We start from the raw sequence: 21177 nt of genomic DNA, 5'->3' as shown, positions 1-21177 counted from the left end.
GGACCCAGTGACTATGGGTTTTCCAAGTGGCAGGTTCCTAGAAGTGAACCGTATATTCTTTCAGACCATCTGTGTAGTTGTTCCCATTCACATACGAACTTTACTGGAAGAATCATTCTTCAGACACTTGTTTCAAAGGAAACTGAAGCAAAATTTTTCTAGAAGTGTAGCCAAAATTCTTAGTTGGAAATGCACTAAGGAATATTTATGACACTAAATAAATAGTGGTGTTTAATTGCACTTGATTATCTCTCTCATGTTTAATGTGGGATTTGTGCTGAAAGAATATCCTGATTATATGGTACAGTAAATGTTCACTGGATGCCTGTGGCTTATGTACCAACACAAGCTGTTGAGACTTTGAAATTTAGGATCCTTAAATTTTGAAATTACCAAGAGAATTACCAGAAATACAGAGTTTCTCAGAAGACAATGTCACCAGTAGTGAAACCTTAGTATGATTTAGTAGCCATAACAATGAGAACAAGGCTGAGAGCAATGATAATGGCTAACACTTACAGAATTCATTGCAGCTTTCAGTGTAAACTCATTTAAGCCCCTCACTACAGCCCTGAGTAGGTACTACGATCATCATCCCCAGTCTACATCCCCAGATGTGAGAACGGGAGGGCTGTATTCTTTCTCAAGTGCTTGTTTTATCCTTGGTATTCTTTTTACATTATCATAATTAATGTTAACATTAGTATTATTTTCGCTATTTATTAGGCCCGGTGAAGTTGAATAATTGCCCAGTGTCATGTAGTTATTAAGGGCTGCAGCGGTATTCAAATTTGGTATGACACTAAAACTCCTGAACTTTCCACTTTAACAGCCTGACTAGAAAGAATATTTTAAAAAACTGATAAAGAAACTTACAATTTGATGTCACTAAACAGATACATATATTTAGGGTTATACTTGCTCTTCATACAATTTGTAGTATATATATACTCACAAAACCTCATATTTAATATGTGTAAAATTTTTATAGGTCAATTCGATTCATTCCAAGTCCAAATAACATTATGAGATAGAATAGATTAAAGGATTACTGGGGTTGAATTTATATTTAAAATAGAATTTGTTTTTAATTCTACATTTTACACTCATTCATGTTGTTGTCTCAATCATTATGATTTAATTAGTGGAGACATTAATCTTAATAAATTTGAATTCCTTAAAAATCAAATCCCCTTTTTTACAGCATTGGTCATGTTGTAAAAGAAGGAAAGGAAGAAGGGAGGGAGGGGAGAAGGAAGGTAGGTTATTAGAGATAAAATGGCCTAAATTTGAAACTGCGGATCACCAGGTGCCACAATCTCTTCAATTTGCTTCAATTCAAATCCAACAGAACTAATTCTAAGTGAAATAGTGAAGCCTGAAAAGGTTGAGTTCTGACCTACTTCCTTCTGCAAATTTTGCCCACAGATAAAGCATTTCCCCAGTACTGTCTTCTTTGTAACTCTGTTTCCCAGCTAGTTGGGCATGATAAGTAATTACTGACTTATACAACATGCAACATCTGGCTCAAATTGATATTTGTTTCTTAAGTGGTATCTGTATTTTAAAAGAGTGAAAAACTTCCCTTTTATCTGGTAAATAGATGAATAGCTAAGAAGATGGAGAGGGAGAGAGAAAGAGGATGGGGGAGAGAGAGAGAGAGAGAGGGAGGTAGAGGGGAAAGAGACAGAGAGAATCCTGAATTTATACTAATCCCACTTTCCAAGTCCCTGGAAGTAATACAGGAAATATTAAGGAAGGTAGAGGTTCTTAAGGTACAGTGATGGAAGGCCCATTGTTAGATTTTTTTGAAAGTCCAAGACCCCAGAGTATTAAAGACTATTGTTTTGTGGTGACATGATGGAAAGGCAATTATGTTGATAACCATTTCTATTTTCATATTGAAAAAATATATATATAATGTAGGCTTTTACTGCAAGATTATAATTTTCTCAGTAGAGTAGGTGGATTGTATGAAACATTTCTTAGGCTTCAGTTTGACTTGTTAGTGTGGGAGATGGGAGAGAAGGAAGTCAAGAGTACAATCTCTAATCAAGTCTCAAGACAATCTGGATATTTATTTATTTTATTTTATTTTTAAAAAGATTTATTTATTTATTTTAGAGAGAGCGAGCATGTGCAAGTGGGGGGAGGGGCAGAGGGAGAAGGAGAGAGAATCCCAAGCAGACTCTGTGCTGAGTGCAGAGCCTGATGCAGGGCTCGATCCCAGGATCCTGAGATCATGACCTGAGCCAAAACCAAGAGTTGGACACTCAATCAGTTGGGCCACCTAGGTGTCCCTGGATATTTTATTCTGAAGATATAGTCAACCTTCTTAAGTTATTAGATATGGTCGACCTTCTTAAGTTATTAGTTCACTCCCTATTTATAATAAAGCAAGAGTTTTGCTTTTTAGAGATTCATTTTTTTATGGCAGATTTTTTTGTATTGGCCATCCTTTATTTGTGGTGCAACATTTGATTGTTATGGATTTAGATAATTAATGCAAGCAATAGAAGCTGATGTTGACAGATGGGGCACAATCGTTTTTCATACAGCTGTCTCATGTAAGCTGTGCTCTTGTATGGCAGAATTCACCTTTAAACTCAGAGAGGAACCGTGTGTGCAATTTTATAACTTATTTCCCTCCAACCCCTGTATTGGCTCTAATTAAGTTGAGTACTTGTAGTTAAAATATAAACTCTTACTAAGAGTGATATAGTTTCTACCTTATTTCTTATTGCCAAGCATTTCTTGCCTGCCTTTTTGAGCTGATGATAGCCAGCATGTCACAAATCCTATAACTCTCATGATTTTATAGCTTATTCAAAGTCCCTTGTGAAAAGAGAGAAAGGAGGTGAAAGAAATGGGGTAGTCTAAGAGAGACATAAAAAAAAATTACTTTTTTTGAAAACAATAAAGGAAAAGAAGGAATCTTACTAGTGAAGTTGGTAATAAGATGAAAAAACATGGGAACAGGAAAAGGAAAAAGGACATCTTTTGGGGGAGCAGATTAGTCTCTTTAAATGTCCTTCTTTCTGTAAATAATAAATAGGATTCCATAACATAAGATGGTTTAAAGCTTATAAATGTTTTATAGACGTTTATAGACATTATTGAGAAAAAAAATTTTTTAGCCAAAAAGAAAATTAAAAGCATACTTTTGGTCAGGAAGTATAAAACATATATATAGGTACAAAATAATTTTAATTAGCTTTAAATCCTTTGGAGAAAAGAAGATCACACTAATAACATTTAAATGATTAAATTAGTATTCTTTCTATTAATAATAAGAGAAATCCAACTCCAGCCAGCTTAAATTAAAAAAAAAGAGAGAGAGAGAACTGATTAGATCAGATAAATAATATCTGTGAGTAGCTTTAGGCATGGCTGGGTCCAGAGGCTCAAAGCATGTTATCATGGCCAAGTATTTCTTCATATTGCAAGCCCAGGTTCCTCCAATAGAGTGGCAAGGTGTCACTGCAACTTCAAACTTATAGTCAATATTCTTAACAACCCCAATTGAAAATGCGCCTCTTTCTCAACATTTGTAAAAGAAAAAGGTGGCTGCCAATGGATGAAGCGGGTCCCCTGCCCATCTTTAAATGGTTTTCTATGGCCTGAGGTATGGAATATACTCATTGGCTGGGCCTGGGTCATAGTCTTGACTGAGGATCATTTGTCAAGGTTAATCAGGGTACTGTTGAAAGAAGAAGGAGGAATGGATATCGGACAAGCAAGAAAGTGTTTACTACAGTGAAGTTATAAAAGTAGACTAGTAATAATCAGGAAGTGATTGTGTTCAATGCTGCTATGCTTAAGAATCAAGGAAAACTATGTGGTGGCAGTGACAATGTAGCCATTTAGAAATCCGTGTAATGATTGTGACCAAGTACTTAGTGAAAACAGGCTTTTGTGAATATGGTACTTTTCAGATTTCTTGAGAGACAGAAGAATGAAAATCAGGGAATGAATCATACAGTTCTCTCAGCATGATTTATTTAATTTATTCATGAAGACATTATAAAATATGCAAAGGGAAGGGGAGAAGCTGCTCGTTGTACTATAATTAAACAGACCTACTAGCAAGATTGATTTTATTTTCCTCTGTGGTGAGATCTGCATCCGGGTGTGGTCACTAGTGAGCTCTTACTGGCTATATTTTTGGCTTCAAAGGGTCTAAATGTAGGTGTGTGTTTAGTTGCTTTCCATTGGCACGTTAAATGAGATTAGCTTCTAGAATAGGGTCTAGCAAAAAATTCTGTTCTAGGTGCCAATAATGGGACAAAATAATGTTGAGGGGTACTTGCAACTATCTTAAGGCATGTGTAAAATAGAAGAAAATAACAGAAAATAAAAAATGAAGGAAGGGAGAAAAAGGGAAAGCAAAACAGATGAGGTGAACCTGGTGGAGAGTGCCAGAACACCACCAGCAGTTACCACAGGAGCCCATGGTTCCAACTTGTCCCATGACTTATCCTCAGGTAAGTCAACAAATCTGAAACAAGTCAAGTCTCATATTTTGGGGGATGACTGCTCTTAATTCTGTTCCTCTGTGTTTTTTTTGTTTTCTTATTATTCATAGTCTTTACTGAGCATCCGTGGCTCCCTTTTCTCTCCAAGACGCAACAGTAGGGCGAGCCTTTTCAGTTTCAGAGGTCGAACAAAGGATATTGGCTCTGAGAATGACTTTGCCGATGATGAGCACAGCACCTTTGAAGACAATGACAGCCGGAGAGACTCTCTGTTTGTGCCACACAGACATGGAGAGCGGCGTCACAGCAATGTCAGCCAGGCTAGCCGTGCCTCCAGGGTACTCCCCATTCTGCCTGTGAATGGAAAGATGCACAGTGCGGTGGATTGTAATGGAGTGGTCTCGCTGGTCGGGGGCCCTTCTGCCCTCACATCTCCAGCTGGACAGCTCCTTCCCGAGGTGAGGCCAATGAAAACTGCCGCTGCTGGGGAGGGACCTGTGGCTGGGGCAGGCAGGAGTGTTTTTGATTTCCATATCCAGGAATTTTGTTAAGTCTTTTGTTGGGGTTGGTTCAGTCCAGCTGTGAACTCACTTTGTCAAATTGTTCTATTTAGATGTTTCTGCAAATTAATTAAAAATATAGGTTGGCTCTCACAGAGAAGTATTCATCATTTTTGGGAAGAAGAAAAGGATATCCTTAATGGCCTAAGGGTATGAAACTTGCCAGAAAGCACAGGAACAATTTATCAAATATAATGTTTAATTAATATGATCGAATGAAATGCAAGAAATGATATAAATATTCAACTTAAGGTTGAATAAGATATAAATATTCAACTGTTCCATTAAAAGGAGAATTTGATACTTCCTCTTGAAGTAGATACTATTACTAAAGACATCTAAATCCTGTGATGCAACATTCTTTTTCTTTGCAGGTCAGAGTGCTGTAACATTTTTAGCATCCACTCAAATGACCCCAGCCATTGTACCTTTGTGTGGTAAAGAAGTCACTCAAAGTACCTGGTAGGGTCAAGTATTGCAATTTTTAGAGCAGATTTCAATTTTTATATTACTATCATGATTTCTTTTTGTAAACAAAGAAGCTCTAAATCAAGCATATAAAAAAGAGTTTCAACTAAATAGCAGACACTTACAGGGATATATTATTGACATTTTCCTTTGTAAACATAAGGTGCTTTTTAACTTTGGTATTAAATAAGATTTTATTGCCCAACATAAAACTATTCTAGCAATGTCATTGGGTTGTATTTTATAGTTTTCCAAATCATATTGTAATCTTCTTTGTATGATTTTTCTAAAACAAGCCCATTTATTATAGTTGGAGAAGCTCTTTCAGCCACATTAAAATCATATGGAGTCAGCTTTCAGTTACCTAATACAGGAGCTTCTTACCTCTTCCCTGGGTTATAGAAATAGCCATTGATCACTTTTTTCCTTGGCCTCTCCCCACCACTTTCTCCCAAAGAAATGTCCAAGTACCTGGAGTCAGATAAAACTGTGAAAAAAGTAGAACTTTGTAGTGAAGGAACCAGGAAGAATGCAGAAGGAATATCAACTTCTCTGTTAAAATAATCATGGCTGACTATGTACCAGGCACTGCCCAGAACACTTTACATGTGTTAGTTCATTAAGTTCTCACAACAACCCTTTATGATAGGTACTAATATTATCCCCATTTTAAAGAGGAGGAAACTGAGGCCTGTGCATGGTGGAACTAAGATTTGACCCCAAGTGTGCTGGCTACTAACCCTACGTTCTATCCATACTGTAATATTGCTTTCCATTGATTTTTTTTTTAACTTTCTTAAATGGAAAGTAAGAAATGGCTAAGGAAGCAAACATTTTCATTTTAACCCAGTATTTCTTAAAATATACTTCACCCTCAAACTACTTACATCAGAATTCCTTGGGATGCTTCTTAAAAATGGAGATTCCTCATTTTCCTCTCCCCCAGCCCCTGGCAACCACCATTCTGCTCTCTACTTCTGTGAGTTTGATGGCCAAAGGGTACAAAATTTCCATTAAGCAAGATAAATAAGTTCTGGAGATTTATATAGCATAATGCCTATAGCTAACAATACTGCATTGTATCCTTAAAATTTGCTAAGATGGCAGATTTTATGTTAAGTGTTCTCATCACAAATCATAACAGCAACAACAACAAAAATAAAGGGGATGGGAGGAAACTTTGGAAGGTGATGGAGATGTTTCTGGCCTTGATAGTGGTTATGGTTCACAAGTGTACACTCACTGAATTGTGTATATTAAATATATACAGCTTTTTACATGTCAGTCATTCTTCAGTAAAGTGGTTTAAAGAAGAAAAAAAATAGAGATTCCTGGGCCAATCAAGACTTACTCAGACCAAAAGACGGAAGAGAACGACGTCTGGGAAACTCCTTCCTTGATGATTCTTACACATGATAAAGTATGAGCATCACTGATCCTGATAAATGTTAATTGAACAAACAAAAACAAATCCACAACTTCTTTGCATAAATACAAGGAGTATCTCAGAAAATAGAATTTATCAGTAATTACCATAAAACTCCTGCCCTATCGAGAGGATAAGATACATCTCTGAAGGCAAATGGGAGCCCATTTGAAGCAAAGCTTAGTGAGATCCTTTTATTTCCCACTCCATCGTGTTCATTCTGCAATCAGGCAGGCGCTCAGAGGCAGGGCCCTGAGCCAAAGGTGCAGACAAAGGAGTAGGCTTTGAGAGACTGCAGAGGGGGAAATGAGAATAGAAAACAAACCACTAAAGGCAAATGATACCTACCAAAGTCCACAGTATCCTCGACATGTAAATTCAATAGAAGCAATTTAACTTAAGAATTTCCTCAGTAATATCATTAGAGGATCAGAAATCTATCATTAAAGATCAGACAGATCTAGGATTGCACATAAAGTTCTGTATAGAGCAGAAGAGACTAGATGACCTTTAAATGACCCTATTTCTTTTCTTAAAACTTTGCCTCTCTGACCAGGCCAAATATTTTAATTTCTGAGAAACAACCTTTTGATTTGAAGGGCTTTAGTTTCAACAGGGAGGGCTTATTTTTTTTTTCTCATTAATTTTGCTTCTCTTCTACCATAAAATTAATTTTAGAGTGACCTATATGGATATTTATCACCATTAAATCATTTCAACTGAGTGGAAACTTTGCTTTTGAATATGTCTGCATTGGAAGTATGCAGGTTAATAAAATAATGTTAATTACTCATTCTACAATAAAGTCAAAGTAGATGAACAGGACTCATATTACTCTTTTAGAAATAGGGAGGATCCTCAGAGAACTAAAAATTCTTCTTATTTATTATTAGCACTCAGATCTGCATTTGAAATGCCTGAGTTTGCCCTTTCTTCCTGTGATAATTAACTTCCTTGTTTGATCTCCTAAAGTAGGAATAAATTTCTGCCCATGTTAAATCTTGGTGAGTTTATTTTGGAATAGAAAAGTATCAAATCATTTTATCATGGTTAAAAATCAAAGTTCCCCAGATCGGTGTTATTGACTTAGAGTTCCAGCACCAAGGATGTTTGTTTTGTGGATTTGTTTTGTAAATGTAAGACAGTTATAAATTAGTTCTAATATTTGCTTTTATTATTAAGGATGGATGTTAGAAAATGTTACCTATTTATAATGAACAAAAGCATTTTACAAGTTGAATTCACATTTTAGGGGAACTGTTACTAACGCATCTTAGAGAAACCTTAAAAATTCTTTCCATACATTAAACCATGAATATGTGTCTATAAAGATCTAATAACTCAACCTGAGAGTAAATCAAGGAACAATGAGTTTCAATCTGAAGTTCTAAGTAGGACTGGTTGAAATACTAAAAGTTTATCTATGCAATGGTAGGCATGATCCCTCCAGCCAAAAGCTCCACCATCTTCATTGCAAACCCAAAAATCACTGAAGGCTGAGAATCTGATGGGCTTTCAAACATGTCCCAAGAATGCTGATTCCAGCAACATCTTAATGAGCTGTTCTCATCTGGTGGACATTTAGTTAAGTAGTACCTTAGGGGAACACTTTGGGTTTTGCTACCCTTAAGAATAATAGTTATTTTATCGAAAATTTTATTTTTAGGGCACAACTACTGAAACAGAACTAAGAAAGAGACGGTCCAGTTCTTATCATGTTTCCATGGATTTGCTGGAAGATCCTACAGCAAGGCAAAGAGCAATGAGTCTAGCCAGTATTTTGACCAACACCATGGAAGGTATGTCAAAAGTCTTACAGCAGAGCTACTTGGTGGTGCTTCGGTAATGATGAAAAAAAATAAAAACTTCCATAAATTCAAAGAGAATTCTTCCTGACTTTATATCACATCAGCATTATGTCTTTTACCAGATAAAAGTAAAATCCACATACAACACATAGATTCTACTATCTCATACAGATTTTTACATTTAGCCTCCAGGAAGCTACTACAAATTCAAGATATATTGGAATACTGCTTTTGCAGATTAAATTCTAAACTGTTGAAGCTTGTTGTGTGCATGACAATGAAAGGAGTGTAATGATAAATGTTTATTTTCATGATGATGCTAACCCATTTGAATTCTATTAACTGCTTGAGACAAAATTTATAAAGTCCTTTGATTTAACCAGAAATATAAATGAAAAATGTGGATTAGGGTTTGATATTAACCTTTGAAGCAAATTTTTCAAAATTTTGTAGAACTACTTTTGCCTCTTTTTGACCAGAGTTTTACAATATATCAGCTCTTTCCTTAGTTGCAGATTGTATATCTGAGTAGTTAACATATTGTTTAGCGGTCTGGATCTTACAATGCCAAAATAAAGACTTTGGGGACAGCTTGATCTGTGATCGATTCTTGGTTCTGCTACCTGTTAAATGTGTTAATTTATGACTCTAAACTTCAGGTTTTTTTATTAGTAAAATGCAGATAATGAGGTCTAGGCATCAGGTCGTTGTAAGAATTGAGACATCATATATAAAACACCTATGTATCTGGAATGTAGAAGGCAGTCAGTAAATATTATCATTATTGTCGTTTTACTTTCATTGTTTTTAATACACTTTTGTGTCTTTCCACACTGTAAGTGAATTTAAATGTGAACTATCAACTTCAACTACTTGAAAAATACTTTCATATAAAATATATTCTATCCTCCTCCCTTGCCCTCCATCTCTCTTCTCTCCCTTTCTCTTTTATAGCCCCCCTCTTTCTGCCCTCTCCCAGGTTGTGTGTGTGTGTGTGTGTGTGTGTGTGTGTGTGTAGACGTGTCAAAGGAAAAAGAAAGATGGCGAATGAGAGAGAATGCATGGGCACTTGCCTTTCTTATTGTTAGTTATAGTTTCTCTTGGCATTGGCTGGATTCTTGGAATAATTCTTTTCCAGTCTGAATGCAAAGATTTTTTGATACTAATACAAGTACCAAAAGCCTAAAAGTCACAACCAGAAAAAACCCACAGTGTAGATGGCTGAATATATATCACAGCCATGTCAATATTATAAGACCCAGCTTTCATTATATCTTAATGCAGTATCAGAAATCTTCTTCCTGATTTCTATGGAATATTAAACTCAGTACGTTCTTCCCCAACCTCGCCTGCATTAGCTTGCACTCCCTCTTCTCCCCCAGCTGCCAGTAGCTTGCTCCTCCCTGTCCCTCCAGGTAAATCTTTTGAAGATTCTCTGGTCTTCTGCTCCTTGCCATAGCAAAACCACTGAGAGGAAGCTGCCAGTGGTTCTGCTACCGATGTCAGCAGCATGTCTGCTCCCTAAAGCAAGAAGTAGAGAAGGAGACAGGGTAAGTCTAAATCAACAGTCCTAACTTTGCACTTCTGATACCATTAAGTTTGAGCTAACGTAAGAAATTACTTGAAAAACATCAATCCACCACAAGATTGGACTTGTCCACTAATTAAGATAGAGTTCAAAATGAGTGTATCCACGTGGCTCTCCATTGAAATGTGTCTCAGTGGGGTTGCCTAGGATGTCCTGGAAATACATACAACTTAGGAAGCAGAAGACTGAGTGTTTGGCTTAATACCTGCAGAGCTTTTTGACTTTATACTTTTGTGAGGGACAATGGCAACATTTTCATTCTGTTTTTCATTGGTTATATAGAATATAAACCTTTTCTTTATTCAATTGTATCTAAAAATTTTGAATGTGACATTGATTTAGGTTGGTTGTTAGCAATACTTCACATACACATGCGTATTAGAGCTGTCTTAGATAGTCCTTCCTTTTTTTGGTTCTGCTAACAGTGGAAAGGTTTCTTAAGTTGACATAATTTGTTTATTTGGGGATCCTTTCTTCTAAGTCTAATCATGGTTCATGGTTTAGTTTACTTCCCCCCCACACCTCTCTTTTTTTTTTTTTTTTTTTTTTGAACCAGGCTTGTTGATCCAGCTGGCTGGCATCTTTTGTTTTCCTTCTTTTGAACTACAGTCAAGTCTCCATTGTCCAGGGTAATGAATAGCCTCCTACTTAATGAAACTGTAGGAGATGAGCAAAAATGAATTGTTTGCTTTTCAAGTTTTAAATGCAAAAACCATACATAAATGTTTCCTGGTCGCATCCTTGGGAAGGATAGTGGGAGGGTAAGTTATAAACACCTGAGGAATTGAGGAGAACCAGCAAAATATCTAAGCTGGGATGTAAGTGAATCTCAGTGCGGATAATCCACACAGGAATAATGGAGAGATGGCAGTTGTTCTTTCCTGAGTGCTTTGTTTTGTTTTAAAATGTAAGATTCTTCTCTCTCTCCCTCTTTTTTTCTCTCTCTCTCTTTCATTCTCTCTCTCTGGCATGAATAATTGAATGATTTTATTTTAGAACTAAAACAACTTTGATCCACTTTTTCCTGGTGTCAAGATGAGCAACGCTGGCTGAATTTTCCCTTTTGAACTTTTCTCTGATTTGTTTTTTTTTTTCTACACAATTCCTGTTTGCTTCTCTTTACCTGCTAAATGACAAGTAGCATTAAAAAAATACTTATTCTGACTGTACACAGGCCAAGAGTTATTATTTTATTTCTCTTTTGTTAGTTACTATAAATGATATCTTTTTATCTTCAGTGTAAACATGACATTGTTTAGGAGTCTTAAAAGCATCTGTGCAGTAACTGGTTATAGATATTATATTTTTCCTCTGATTTACACCTCAACTATTCTTTATTGTTTACAAAATTACATATTAAGAAAAAGAGAAATAAACCATGCACTTGAAGAATTTTAGTATCTAAAGAGACAATTGAAGAATCTACCTACCCTGATGGATTTCTGTTAAAAATAATCAGGAAATTAATTTACTTTAGGGAAGTGGTGAACTTACAGCATTAGTTAGTAGTGAATGTTTATCAGCAAAACAAAAAATCATTAGCTATGGTTGTGTTTATCCGTTCAATATGCTGTTTTCTCCCCCACAAAGTTTAGCTTCTAGTGAACTGTATCAGGTTTGAAGGGATACTCCAGTTGCTACAGTAGTAATACTAAGGTAACTGACCAGAGTCAAATATACCATGAAGGAAAAAAGAATCTTTCCCTTTATATTAGTGCTAAGAAGTGGTGGTCTCATATTTGGCAGAGCAGATAATCAGGTGTGAAGTAATGATATGGGCAGAAAACAAGTTCTGCATTCTTTTTCCACTCAAGAGTTGATTAAAAGATCATCTTACCAAAGAAAATAATAGTTTCCCACTTCTTATTTTCTAAAATTCTTTGCCAGTACTTACCAAGTTTCAGTATTTTGAGTATCACCTTAAAGAGCTATGCAAGTCTGCCTTCTCTCTCCTATTATTCAGTTGAAATGTTTCTTGAAATCATTGTACTTTTTTCTTAAATAAATGTATTATGATCTGAAATTTTATATCATAGGTTTGGTATGATAGTTATACACTTTAATACATTAAAATAAATTCACACCGTGAAAATTTATGAATTCTACATATGTCCCACCTTAAAATCCTCTTATATTTTACCATTAGTGCATAAGTCTCAATTGAAACATTGATTTATGCTAACAGTGAGTATCCTGGTTTCTTAACATGCATATTTTCTCTTCTTTTATGCCCTCTAGTTAAATAAAGAAATTTAGAGAAAAGGAATCTTACTGAATTTAATATGCAAGCCTATATCTAAAAAAGCTTAACTGGAAACTTTTTGACTAAGACTGGTGACGCTAACCAAACTATCTCATTAAAAGACCCAAAATACATATCTAATCCAAGAAACTGAGATTCAACATGACTGATATAAGTTTTAGGACATCTTCTGAGAAGGGGTTCTTTGATTAAATATATATGCATCTGGCTCTATCTGGAGCATGGATGAGCTTAACCCAAGTCCTCCCCATTAGTTTCAAATATACTTGAAGATAATTTTTGAACAGTTTAATATTGCAGATAGAATCTGGGAAACTATGTTTGGCCAAAATAGATTTGGAAAGTTTACTTGCCTTTCTGTGCCCATGTTTTTATGACAGCTAACCCATGTTAGGTCTTTTCTTATTCCACCATCAGATTAACCCATTAATGCCTTTTGACAACTTCAGATTTCTAAAAAATCACTTTCAATTTAAACCAAATGCTGCCTAGTAGAAAGTAAGCAGTTTTCATGAGTTTTCTAACTTTTTTCTTCCAGAACTTGAAGAATCCAGACAGAAATGCCCACCCTGCTGGTACAAATTTGCTAACATGTGTTTGATATGGGACTGCTGTAAACCATGGTTAAAGGTGAAACATCTCGTCAACCTGGTTGTGATGGACCCATTTGTTGATCTGGCCATCACCATCTGCATTGTCTTAAATACACTTTTTATGGCCATGGAGCACTATCCTATGACAGAGCAATTCAGCAGTGTGCTGTCAGTCGGGAACCTGGTAAGACTCACTTGAGGGTCCTTTTCCCCTTGAAAGAGTTCATGATTGCCTTAATGAATTTCATATATCACCTTCAAGTTAAATGTGTATTAATTGGCCATGTACACCTGGACAGCAAAAGTTTAGCATCCCTTTTTTTATAACAAAAATATATTGCTGCAGTTAAGCAGTGCAAAAGAGTGAAAGATTTTACATACAATTTGATTAGGAATTAAATTTGATTAGAAAGATGATTATGAATTATAGAGGACATTTGTCTATGGTAACAAGATTGTGATGTGTTTCTGAGGTAGTTAGAATAGATTCTTAATGACATGACCACATTTGTCAAATTATAAAATATGCCAAGTCAGATAATTTTGAAATGTCATTTATAAACACTGAAGATGGAATCTTTGGGGAGGAAATAGCACATAGAAATTATTATTTCTGTTTGAATTTCTGTAAATTTAGGAATTTATAATGATAAATTTTTGCATACATTTTCACTTAAAAATTTGTATTAACATTCACTGGATATATGGTAGAGTGACAGAAAGGAAAGTGAAGAGATCTATACAGAGAAACAAAAACTCAGGCAACAAAAATATATTGATAACGATGTTAAGAGGCTTAAGTTCTCATGCACCTTCTGACTTGAGAAATGAAATTTACATGAGCTCCCTCTCTCTAGGTTCCCATAAATTCAGTCCTGAGGCAGATACTATGATTGTCTGTATTTTACAATTGGGGAAACTGTACCCATAAGAAACTGACAGAGCAATGGAAAGTCTGAACACTGTATCAGAGACTCTGAAAGCTATTTCAGAGAATATCATAAACTGTAGTCAGAAATCACAGAATTGTGGGATAAGAAAGAATAATAACATTACCTAGTCTAAATTTTCACCTTTATGGGAACCACTTCAATATTATCTCTAAACAACGAGCAAGGGATGGAAGAAAGCTTAATGGAGGTGGGTATTAGGAAACAACTCAAATGGACATGAGCAAAAATAAAGAGAATTCATTACCTCAAGTAGCTAACACCCATTTGGGCATAGCTCCAGGTTTTAACCTGTATAGATTCTGTTTCTCAAGCAATGTCACTGGGAATCATTTTCTGACCCTACTTCTTCCCAATATGTTTCCTTTGTCTCTGGCTGGGTATTCTATTGGTGACAACATCCCACCAACTTTTATCTTACCAGCATACATTCCTGAGCAGAAGGATTGTGCTTCCTAACTAGTTGCTTAACAAAGGTCTAAGAATTAATTATTATTGGCCTGGTTTGAGTTACATGACCATTTCTAAGCCAGTCAGTTACTCTGGTTCTAGAATTAGAATGCCCTATTTGGCCAAACCAGAACCATTTCTTATTACTGAAGACAGAGTAAATGAGTGGAATTAATAAAGAAAAAAAAATCAGTTCTGCCATTTCTAGATGAAGAGAGAGTAGATGCTGGAAAGACAAAAACAAATGGACAATTTAAACTCGGACTTGTCTTATGTGTTAAGGAAGGCAAGATTTGCATTTGAGGTGAATCATGGAATAGTAGAAAATATATGGACAGGATATACACATTCTTGTCAAGTGCATATGAAATAGTCCCCAAGATAAGCTATATGTGAAGTTATAAAACAAGCCTCAATAAACTCAAAAAGATTGAAATCATACAATGTACTTTTCTGACAAAAATGGAATGAAATTAGAAATCAATAACAAATAAATTTGGAAAATTTACAAACATGTGGAAATTAAAAAACTTTTCCTAAATACAATCGGTTAAAGAAGAAATCACAAGAGAGATTAGAAATACTATGAAATGAATGAAAATGAAAACTCACCAAATTGAAACTTATGAAGTGCAGTTGACAACAATGATTTAGCTGAACCTTTCATGTAAGAAAATGAAAGTGACAATATTAATTTTATGGTCTTAATTCATGTATTCCTCATCACTTAATAAACCTTAAATATAGTAAACAATTAAATATTGATTTGAGTACAAACCATTTGAGGTTACTGATTTGCTGGACCTAAACCAATTTTTAAAATTTGTAATTTAATTGTGGTTTGTTGGGAGTAAGTTAAATTGCTCGATAATTATTTATGCTTTCAAGAGTATTCACTTGTGTAATAACATTTCTCACTTAGGTCTTCACTGGGATCTTCACAGCAGAAATGTTTCTCAAGATAATAGCCATGGATCCATATTACTACTTTCAAGAAGGCTGGAATATTTTTGATGGTTTCATCGTGAGCCTTAGTTTGATGGAACTTGGTTTGGCAAATGTGGAAGGATTGTCAGTTCTCCGATCATTTCGGCTGGTAAATTAACTGGGAGTATCCATAAATGTTTTTATAATTAATTTAATCAGACTTCTCTCTTATCTAGTAAGAATAAGAATTATAAGATTTCTCATAGTTAAATATTATTTGAATATATTTAAAAGCAAACCGGATTCCTCTATAACCAGCTGGTAATTTCTTCTTCATCATAGCTTTAACAGATAGATGAAGTTTATTCAAATGAACAACCAACTGTTCTGTCTTCAGTAATTGAATGGCAGGGCTAATAGCGAGGGAGAAAAAAGGCTTCATATATAAATCCAAATACAATTAAACAACACAATATTCATCTTTCAGTTATGTGAAGCTTGCTTAACTGTGCATAAGGCTTTGAGACTTAGGATGAGCTCACCTTTCTCTCAGAGGCTCAGGAATTATGGAGTTGCCCACTTTGCCCTCATAGAAGTCAAGACTTGAGACTGGGTACAGTGTGCAAGGGAAGAAGGTGGAGCTCCCCACACATTTGCCCCTTCAGCCAGCTTGGAAGTCACCAGATCTAGTCCTGAGTAGACTTGCCTATATTATGTTTTGTTAATTTTAAAGAAAGAGTCTTTTATTTGATCTTTATATTCATCAGTTCATGAATCTTTTAAAATTAAGAGACAAAATATCACTTGACACATTTCCATTTAAAGTGTGATACGTTTTATCATGCTGTTACTTTGCGTTGGCTCTTTTTGTGATTTATTTTCAATTAACAGAGGTTGTAGATAGTTACTAAAGACAGTTTCCTATTGGTAACATATTAGTCGTGATTAGATTCAGGACTTTGCTGTGAAGTCTATTTAGAATTTCCTGTACCACCTTCAAAGATGAAATTTGACTTGAGATCCTTAGAGCTATGGTTTCCTTCCCTAGTTGTCATGGATAGCTATGAATCTAATTTGAAGCTAGAAGGATGCAAAAAACAGAGCCAAAACTAGAAATGATTATATAACAAATAATATGGGCAACTACTTAAAAAATGTTTAGTACATCTTTGTGATGATGTGATGCAGTTTGGGGAAATAGGAAGCATATTAGCATTAGCATTCTGCTTAGTGTGTAGGCTCTTTTGCATTAATTATTCTCTGGGAATAAATTAAACACTTTGGAGCATAACCACTCCTTTGGGTCACTTAGATGCCATTAAATAATGCACTACTCTTGGCCTGACATTTACTGAAGCATCAGAAATAAAATGCTGCTGCAGTTGAACTGTAAATGGTACCTTAGAGGATTCCATGAGCTCATACAACTAACACATCAAGTACAGTGGTGGCAAGCCATTTACACACCATAATGAATTGATTGATTAAGTCACTGAAGACGTAAGAGTTGACAAAATACAGCTTTTTACTTAAGTCCAAGTATTTCTTATTCGAATACAGTAGTTGCAGTAGTCCCCTCCCCCTTATCTGTGGGAATATGTTTCATGACCCCAGTGGATGAAACTGTGGATAGTACCGAACCCTATATATACTGTTCTTCCCTATACATACACACCTGTGATAAAATTTAATTTATAAATTAGGCACAGTAAGAGATTAACAAAAATAAGTAATAATAAAATAGAACTATTACAACAATATACTCTTAGTAAAAGTTATCTGAATGTGGTCTCTTTCTGAAAATATCTTATTGTATTGTACTCACCCTTCTTCTAATGATGACATGAGATGACAAAATGCCTATGTGTTGAGATGAAGTGAGGTAAATGACATAGGCCTTGTGACATAGTGTTAGGCCACTATTAAGAGGGAGGACAAAGCATCATCTGCTTCCAGACCATGGTTGACCATGGTTCACAGAAAATGAAAACGCAAACAAGGGCAGGGGGACTCTGGTGTAATAAATCTCCTTTAAAATACAGCTTGATGTTATAGCAAACTTATGATATAGCAAGATTAAAGCAATCTAAATATTTAAGAAATTAGTTGTTTTTTCTCTTGTAACTTACATAATTTTTGTTAATTTTATCTGTACTTATGCATCTCAAGTACACTAAAAAATGTATCCACTTTGAGCTTTTAAAGAATGACAGCCTCAACTTCTGTGAATCAGTCTCTGCCAATTAATCACCATTAATTTTAGCTATATCAGTTCCCTATGGAAAACAAAAAAAAAATCTTACATATGCTTGTGTAAGATTCTGGAAATTTTGGTGTATGTTATCATTAAAATGCCAATAAAAACTGTATATTTGTTTTATTTATAAAATAGACTATTTTAGAATGAAAAATAACCCATGGTATTAAATAACTGATACATTTGCTAGATAATAGTTTGACATGCAAATAATCCAACACCCTATAATTGAGACAATTATGCCATAGATTTTCCCTGTAAATAAATTTACGGATTCTTTAGAGGGCAGGGCACTAAGAGCCATCTCACTTTTGTTTCCAGCTCCGAGTTTTCAAATTGGCAAAATCCTGGCCCACCCTGAATATGCTGATAAAGATCATTGGTAATTCTGTGGGGGCTCTTGGTAACCTCACCTTGGTGTTGGCCATCATCGTCTTCATTTTTGCCGTGGTCGGCATGCAGCTCTTTGGTAAGAGCTACAAAGAATGTGTCTGCAAGATCTCCAATGATTGTGAGCTCCCACGCTGGCACATGCATGACTTCTTCCACTCCTTCCTGATTGTGTTCCGCGTGCTGTGTGGAGAGTGGATAGAGACCATGTGGGACTGTATGGAGGTCGCTGGCCAAACCATGTGCCTTACTGTCTTCATGATGGTCATGGTGATTGGAAACCTGGTGGTATGTAGTAAAAACATTTTCCTTATTTTTAGTAAAAGAAATCTAACCATTAAAAAGTATGTTCAACTGAGGAATGTTTTATATGTTTTTGGCTTTTTTAAAATCAGTGCTTAATTATTCAGTATTGCAGGAGCCACATATAGTTTAGACTATTGAGACCCACATAAACTTTTTAAAAAATATTTTATTGTTTATTTTTATTTTTTCCAGTTTTATATAATTGACATATAACATATAACATACAGCATATAACAAACTGTTAAAATACCACTTGAACCAGAGTTGTTCTTCATCACTATACTTCCTACTATTCCATGGAGAGGGCCATTTCTGGCTTTTATCTTTTAGTTCTTGTATTAAAGCATGGATGTGTTACTAAGAATAGTCACTCACTTTATTTTTAAGTAAAAACAATTGTATCACTGGAAGATGTTTCAGATTTGGATTTCCTGCAAATTGGAGTTAAAAAAAAATTAACGATCATCTCAATCCATTAAAAGTACATGAGTTATTTGGTACCTAGGAACTACAGTATCAGCAAGTAACACTGACTCAAGAATCACTTATTATCATGTCTATGTCAAATGAACCATTCCCAGTACATCTTTACTGAGTCCTGGAGGCACAGAAAAGATGATAAGAAGATACATATATATATATAGATATACACACCATGATATGACTTACTCAAACAGGAGTAAAGATAGAAGTATCTAATATGTGTCAAAAATGTAAAAACAAAGTGCTATATGTCAAGTTCACAAAGTGTAAACATTGTTTTGGCAAGGATTATCAAGGCAGGCTTTGTCCAGGAGTTTGAACCTGAATTATCTTTAATTAAGATGTAAGATTTAGCTTGGTGGGAAGAAAAGTAGACTGTCACAAGCCAAGCAATAGTAGACCCAGTGGATGGGGAAGAGAAGACGATAGATTCAATGAGGGGGATCAGGTTCTTTTACTTTACATATTAAGTAATTATTCTGAGTTGATTGATTAAGTTCCAATCCAGTGGACTAGAACAAGGACTGACATAACCATATTTTAAAATATGTAATTTATAGACTTAATTCCCTTTCACATAAAAGTAACCTCCAATTCCCCCAAAGGAAGAAAAAAGGGAGAGGAAAAAAGGCGAAAGGTAATCGTTTATTTCTATTCATTTGCAGATTTCAGCCTCCTCAATATTAGCTTAGATAATGCAGACCTATTTTTGAAGTAACAAGAAACGTGAGCACTGTGCAATCCAGAAATATGAACAGTGACTTAAAACAACAAATATTTATTATCTCTAGTTTCTGTAGATCATAAATTTGGGAGCAGCTTAACTGGGTGGTTCTGGCTCAGGTCTGTCATAAGGTTGTTATCAAGTTGTTGGCTAGAGCCCCAGTTATCTTGACTGAAGCTGGAAGATGAGCTTCCAAGAAGCCTCCCTCTCGTAGCTTTTGACAGGAAGTCCCAGTTACTCTTTGGCTCTTGGCACAAGGCCTCAGTTCCTCTCCACATGGACCTCTCCATAGCATTATTGACTGTCTTCAGGACATGCAGCTGACTTCTCCCAGAGCAGGTGACATGAGAGAGAAGGCAAGGAGAAGGCTTTGTTTGTGTTCTAATCTTGAGGTCCTACACTGTCCCTTCTGCCATGTTGTATTCATCAGAGCTAGTCACTAAGAAAAACCTCACACTTAAGAAGGAATTAGGCTTTAACTTTTGAATGGAGGAGTAACAAATAATTTGTAGATATATTTTATAGCCACCACAAACCCCAATACAATTTGCTTGCTTTCAGGGAAGTACAGGATTGCGTAGAACAGGAAGAGATAGTCCTGGGGTTACACAGAACAGAAACAAAAAGTCATAGGCTTGTATTATAGATTTGGGTTGATTTCATATATATATATATATATATATATATATATATATATATATATATTTGTCATATATTGGAAGAAAAGAAGAAAAGGCAAAGAACAGAATCCTTTATGACAACAATGAATGAACAGATCAAACTGCAGCAGGGAATCCGTAGTCGGAGTAGTAGAAAGTTAAATGTAGGCCTAGACTGTGTAGAGTTTAATTTAGGAAAAGGCCAATTGTGCATAACAAAATTGGATTTTTTTTGTAGGCAATTCAGAGCTACAGATGGCTTTTTATTAGGAAGCTAACAATGAGCAAGTGGAAAATGCAGAATGGATTTAAAGAGAAAGAAATTCAACATATCCCATATAATCTATTAATTTACAGAAATAAGACAAATCTGACATGTAATTATACAGAAGATTCAAATTGAAAGGAGAATTTCAGAAGCATCGGTACCTATGGATGACATTTAATATAAATTTGGATTACTATAGGGGTACTTGTGTGGCTCAGTTGGTTAAGTGTCTGCTTTCGGCTCAGGTCATGATCCCAGGGTCCTGGGATGGAGCCCCACGGCAGGCTCCCTGCTCAACGGGGAGTCTGCTTCTCCCTCTCTTTCTGCCCATCCCCCTTCTTGTGCGCTCTCTCTCCCTCTCAAATAAATAAATAAAATCTTTTTTAAAAAATTTGGATTACTATATATGATTAAAGAGATATAGTCTGTAAAATAATCCTTTCCTTCTACATGCATACATTGAAATTCCGTACCTTTAAGGAAAAAATTAAAGGCTCTCCTTTCTTTGACTATCAGCTTAAAAGTTCCCCCTTTTGGGATATCCTGGATGTATTTCTGGAGTAGCTAAGGTAGTAATAATAT

At 35.4% G+C, this 21177-nt stretch overlaps 1 protein-coding gene across 8 annotated transcripts in view; it reads left to right on the top strand.

Moving 5' to 3' along the window:
- The window catches only part of LOC116635195 (sodium channel protein type 2 subunit alpha), a 137981-nt gene that overhangs the window by 76607 nt on the left and 40197 nt on the right, over positions 1–21177 (top strand). For all 8 annotated transcript variants that reach the window (XM_032409151.1, XM_032409173.1, XM_032409156.1 and 5 more), the window contains 5 exons: positions 4586–4933; positions 8596–8728; positions 13127–13365; positions 15504–15677; positions 18087–18443. In XM_032409151.1, the coding sequence (XP_032265042.1) occupies positions 4586–4933; positions 8596–8728; positions 13127–13365; positions 15504–15677; positions 18087–18443 (1251 nt within the window). The remainder of the gene's footprint in view (positions 1–4585; positions 4934–8595; positions 8729–13126; positions 13366–15503; positions 15678–18086; positions 18444–21177) is intronic.

Source organism: Phoca vitulina, unplaced genomic scaffold, assembly GCF_004348235.1.
Source record: "Phoca vitulina isolate PV1807 unplaced genomic scaffold, GSC_HSeal_1.0 scaffold1, whole genome shotgun sequence".
Taxonomy (NCBI): Eukaryota; Metazoa; Chordata; class Mammalia; order Carnivora; family Phocidae; genus Phoca; species Phoca vitulina.
The sequence above is the reverse complement of the archived record's forward strand: the minus strand, read 5'-3'. Positions and strand labels throughout refer to the sequence as shown.